The 6154-nt window shown below is 40.8% G+C and overlaps 1 protein-coding gene across 1 annotated transcript; it reads left to right on the top strand.

Moving 5' to 3' along the window:
- The first annotated feature begins 4902 nt into the window (after positions 1-4902).
- MC2R (melanocortin 2 receptor) lies at positions 4903-5796 on the top strand. Its single transcript, XM_056128101.1, has one exon. The coding sequence runs from the start codon at positions 4903-4905 to the stop codon at positions 5794-5796; it is 894 nt and encodes a 297-aa protein (XP_055984076.1).
- Positions 5797-6154: the final 358 nt, after the last annotated feature.

Raw genomic sequence — 6154 nt, 5'->3', positions numbered from 1 at the left:
TAAAAGAGGAAGAGTTTTTTTAGACTTTCTGCAGAATGAAAGCTTAATAAACAGAAGGTTTATAAAAATAAACAGAAGGTAGAGAATGGAAGTGGGCAGGGTAGAAGATGGAGATTGTAGGTTGACCTGGTTTCCGTGTTTGAGCTCTCCAATCTTACTTCCTGCCCATCACCCAGTACCACTCAACATTGGTAGCTACTGGAAGAACGTCTGTAGTTTTGAGAGTGTCTACTAACCTATTTTGATTTGGTTTTTATAATCTCACAGTCAGAGAATCTCAGCCCTAGCAAATTCATATCTTCACTTCCAGATGTTTGACTTGTGTAGAATAGATGTTTGGCTTGGACAGATAATGTGAAAGACTTCAAAAAATAATTGAGCACATTAAAAAGCTTCCAGGTTTATAGTAAATAACTTTACATTATAATCTTCCATCCACTTAGTGAACTATTTCTTTGACCTCCTACCCTAACACCTGGTGCCTTCCATTTTGCAAGTCTACTTACTATTGGCACTGAATTAGAACTCTTTAGACACCAATATTATGGATTGTTGTAGAATGAATTGTGAAAGCTACCACTTGATTTATTATTGAATTTATTTTCATATGGCTTTCTGGAATTACTATTTTTGCAGAGCGATAGCACAGCAGTAGGGCATTTGCCTTGCACGCAGCTGGCCCAGCCAAGCCAGGTTCAATTCCTCCGCCCCTCTCAGAGAGCCTGGAAAGCTACCAAGAGTATCTCGCCCGCATGGCCAAGCCTGGCAAGCTCCCCGTGACATATTCAATATGCCGAACACAGTAACAACAAGTCTCACAATGGAGGCATTACTGGGCCCGCTCAAGCACATTGATGAACAACAGGAGAACAGTGCTACAGTGCTACAGTGCATTATTGACAGACAGCCCAAAGTCAACCCTTTGTGGTTGGTGGGGTACACTACAATTTGGAATAATGCTAGTATTGATATTAAAGTCAGAGAAGCAATTCTATACCACTGTACTTTTGTTCTCTTACAATCGGCTTAAGTACAGAGGACTTCCAATTCAAAGCCCACTGATTTGTTTACTTTACATTATATCCCTATTAATATTTATAAAAACCAGGGCATTGAATTACAGAAAGGGCCTTGGAAGTACCTGAACTCATTAGATATGGTGCTAAGAATTTTTTCCACAAAGGGATTATTTTTTTCTTGTTACCACTAAATTGGGGGGGGATTCTATATTATTATAGCTTCCCCCCTGCCATCTCAACCACCCTTATATTGTAAAATATAATGGATTATATTTAACTTTGCTTTTTACATTGAAAAAGTGTTAAAGTGGGGTTGTTTCTTACGAGTATTTGAACAGCAATAATAGTTATTGGATTTGCCAAATTGAAAGAAAACAAGTTTGAATATACAGTGTTCACAAATTATATATAACTTCTATATCCTAGGATACAAAATCAGACTGTTAATATCATAGAAACCAGAGTGGAAGAGATGAGGAAGTAAGTGGAGGCTGGGGTGCTGACCCCTTATGTTTAGCCAGAGGCAAGTTTCCATGGAATATTAAAATAGAAAAGCAGTTAGGGTTTGAGAAATAGACATTGCCCAACAAATTGCATGCTCTGCAAATGGGTAAAAACTTTTGTAGAATCAGATCACTTGAAGTAAACAAATTAAGACATGCAAAAGGGTAGAAAGGAGAGCAGCAGCAGAGTTGAATTGGAGAGAGACAAACAGAAGTCAGGCAGTGACTCAGGAAGATGAGCAGTGAGTGCAAGAAAACCTCAACAGTTCCTACATCCACTGAAACCAGCTGCTGACTCCAAGCCAAAGATAGCTTGTGATGTGCTTTCTTATTTCTGCACTTGCTTTCAATTCCTTCACTTTTTCTCATTTTCATCTATCTCACAGGCAAATGCGTTTATTTTTTTAAAAAATTTTATTGAATCACCGTGAGATAGTTACAAGCTTTCATATTTGGGTTACAATCACACAATGACCAAACACCCATCCCTCCACCCGAACACATTCCCCACCACCAATATCCTCGGTATACCCCCCTTTCCCAACCTCCCCCTGCCTCCATGGCAGACATGATTCCCCATAATCTCTCTCTATTTGGGGGCATTATGGTTTGCAATACAGACACTGAGAGGTCATCATGTTTGGTCCTTTATCCACTTTCTACACACATCTCCCATCCTGACCCATTCCTCCAGCCATCTTTTTCTTAGCGATCCCTTCTCTACTCCAACTGCCTTCTCCCCTTTGCTCATGAGGCAGGCTTCCAGCTATGGATCAATCTATCTGTCCTGTGTATCTACTATCCTTAGGTGTCAGCCTCATGTTACGTTGTTTTATACTCCACAAATCAGTGCAGTCCTTCTATGTCTGTCCCTCTCTTTCTGACTCTTTTCACTTAGCATGATACTCTCCATGTCTATCCATTTATAAGCAAAGTTCGTGACTTCATCTCTCCTGACAGCTACATAGTATTCCATTGTGTAGATGTACCAAAGTTTCTTTAACCAGTCATCTGTTCTAGGGCACTTGGGTTGTTTCCAGATTTTGGCTATTGTGAACAGTGCTGCAATGAACATATAGGTACAGATATCATTTCTACTGTGCTTTTTTGCATCCTCGGGATGTACTTCCAGAAGTGGTATTGCAGGGTCATATGGAAGCTCAATTTCTAGTTTTTGAAGGACTGTCCATATTGTTTTCCAGAAAGGCTGGACTAGTGGGCAGTCCCACCAACAATGAAAAAGTGTCCCTTTTTCCCCACATCCACGCCAGCACTGGTCGCTTTTGTCCTTTTGAATGTGTGCCAGTCTGTGGTGTGAGATGTTATCTCATTGTTGTTTTGATTTGCATCTCCCTGATAGCTAGCCATGTGGAGCATTTTTTCATGTCCCTGTTGGCCATTTGTATTTCTTTTTTTGAGGAAACTTCTGTTCATTTCTTCTCCCCATTTTTTGATGGTGTTGGAGGTTTTTTTTCTTGTAGAATTCTACTACTGTCTTGTATATCCTGGATATTAATCCCTTATCAGATGGGTATTGGGTAAATATTCTTTCCCATTTTGTGGGCTCTTTACTTATTTTGGTCACTATTTCTTTTGAAGTGCAGAAGCTTCTTAGTTTGATGTAGTCCCATTTGTTTATGTTTGCTTCAACTTGCATGGTCAGTGCTGTTTCATCCTTAAAGATGTTTTTAGCTTCAATGTCATGGAGAGTTCTGCCTACATTTTCCTCTATGTACCTTATGGATTCATGTCTGATATTGAGGTCTTTAATTCACTTTGATTTGACTTTTGTGCCTGGCATTAGACAGAGGTCAGCGTTCATTTTTTTGCAGGTAGCTATCCAGTTTTCCCAGCACCACTTGTTGAAGAGGCTTTCCTTGTTCCACTTCACATTTCTTGCTCCTTTGTCAAAGATTAAGTGGCCATATATTTGGGGGTCTGTGACAGGATATTCAACTCTGTTCCATTGGTCTGTAGGTCTGTTTCTAGCCCAGTACCAGGCTCTCTTAATTACTACTGCTTGTAGAACAGTTCGAAGTTGGGGAGGTTGATGCCACCCATCTTCTTTTACCCAAGGATTGTTTTAGCTATTCATGGGGGTTTATTGTTCCATATGAATTTCAGGAGTGTTTTGTCTATTTCTTTGAAAAATGTCATGGGTATCCCGATAGAGACCGCATTGAATTTGTATAGTGCTTTGGGCAGTATTGCCATTTTGATAATGTTAATCCTCCCTATCCATGAGAAGGGGATGTGTCTCCATTTCCTAGTGTCCTCTTTTATTTCTTGAAGTAGTGTTTTGAAATTTTCCTTGTATAGGTCCTTCACCTCTTTGGTTAAGCTGATTTCGAGGTACTTGATTTTCTGAGGTATTATTGTGAACAGGATTTTTTTTAATGCCTCTTTCTTCTCTTTCGTTATTTGTATATAAGAAAGCCATGAACTTTTGGGTGTTGAGCAAATGTGTTTATGAGGATGGGAAGGAAACGGAAGGACAAAGGAGAGACATTATGTAATCACTAAGCTCAAAATTTCACTAAGGATGTTTTTCAGGAAGATAGTAAAATGTAATGAATTGTTGTATTTAAATTATTTTTATATTTTGTCAGTGAAGTGGAAATTTTTTGGAGGGGGAAGAAATAAGTGGTAATCTCTATTTTTAAAATTATTTTTATTGGGGCTGGAGCGATAGCACAGCAGGTAGGGCATTTTCCTTGCACGCAGCCAACATGACCCACACAGGTTTGATTCCCAGCATCCCATATGGTCCCCTGAGCACCGCCAGGAGCAATTCCTGAGTGCATGAGCCAGGAGTAACCCCTGAGCATCGCCGGGTGTGACCCAAAAGAAAAAAATTAAAACACCGTGATTTACAAAATTGTTCATAATACAGTTGTTTCAGGCATAGAGTGTTCCAATACCATCAGTGTGACCTTCCCTCCACAATTGTCCCCAGTTTCCCTTCCAACACCCTTAGGCACATAACAAATTTACTTCATGTTGCTTGCTCCAACAAACCTTAAAGAAGTAGCAAATAGAATGATTAGAAAATAAATCAGTGAAAAACAATTTGATTGCTATCTGATTTTAACCCATATAAATAAGGAAATTAAAACCATTTAATACAATATAGTAAAATGCCTATTTTCATTTACATAAGAGTTTCCTTAAAGGTACCATAACTTGTTTTTATTTTGTAATCTTTCATACAACTATTGTTACTTTCACTTTTTTTTTAGGTGGCTGTGTATTTCTTTTTGACTTCAGATATCCAGCAAGTATCATAAAAGGGAAAAGAAAAGATAGAGAGCATTCTAAACTATCAAGTAAATTTTCTGTCACATCCAAGTACTGCTTCAGTCTGAACCACAGTTGGAGAAATGAAGCACATCATCAATCTCTATGAAAATATCAATGACACGGTCAGGAACAATTCAGACTGTCCTCCTGTGGTTTTGCCAGAAGAGATTTTTTTCACAATCTCCATCATTGGGGTTTTGGAGAATCTGCTCGTCCTTCTGGCCGTGATCAAGAATAAGAATCTCCAGTCCCCTATGTACTTCTTCATTTGCAGTTTGTCCATTTCCGATATGCTGGGCAGCCTGTATAAGATCTTGGAAAATATCCTGATCATGGTCAGAAACATGGGTTATCTCAAGCCGCGTGGCAGTTTCGAAACCACCGCCGATGACATCATTGACTCCCTGTTCATCCTCTCCCTGCTCGGCTCCATCTGCAGCCTGTCCGTGATCGCTGCTGACCGGTACATCACCATCTTCCACGCTCTGCAGTACCACAATATTGTGACCACGCGCCGCGCCTTCATCATCCTGAGCATCATCTGGGCAGGCTGCACGGGCACCGGCATCGTCATGGTGGTCTTCTCCCATCACGTCCCCACAGTGATCACTTTCACGTCACTGTTCCCTCTGATGCTGGTCTTCATCCTGTGTCTCTATGTGCACATGTTCTTGCTGGCTCGTTCCCACGCCAGGAAGATCTCCACTCTCCCGGGCACCAATATGAAAGGAGCCATCACACTCACCATCCTGCTGGGCGTCTTCATTTTCTGTTGGGCCCCTTTTGTCCTTCATATTCTCCTAATGACTTTCTGCCCAAATAATCCTTACTGTGCCTGCTACATGTCCCTCTTCCAGGTGAATGGCATGTTAATCATGTGCAATGCTGTCGTTGATCCCTTCATTTATGCCTTCCGGAGCCCAGAGCTCAGGGTGGCATTCAAAAAGATGATCATCTGTAGCAGGCACACCTAGAACCAGTGTTCCTGAGTTTTGGAGCCATATGGATAATATTATCAAGATAGAAAGAGGGGCAAAGTGATAAATACTAATGCTGATTGTCCTTTCCTTTATTTTTTCTTTTTTGCGTCTCATCGGGTGATGCACAGGATTACTCCTGGCTCATGCCCTCAGGAATTACTTCTGGCGGTGCTCCGGGAACTCTTTGGGATGCTGGGAATCGAACTCATGTTGGCCGTGTGTAAGGCAAACACCCTACCCACTGGGCTATCGCTCCAACCCCATCCTTTCCTTTTCTAGTTGGTGTAAGGATTCTTCCACTAACTAGCATCTGCAATAGCCAGGTTCTGTCTTATTGAAAGTACGAGTTCCA

This window comes from Sorex fumeus, unplaced genomic scaffold, assembly GCF_029834395.1.
Source record: "Sorex fumeus unplaced genomic scaffold, SorFum_2.1 ptg000063l, whole genome shotgun sequence".
Taxonomy (NCBI): Eukaryota; Metazoa; Chordata; class Mammalia; order Eulipotyphla; family Soricidae; genus Sorex; species Sorex fumeus.
The sequence above is the reverse complement of the archived record's forward strand: the minus strand, read 5'-3'. Positions and strand labels throughout refer to the sequence as shown.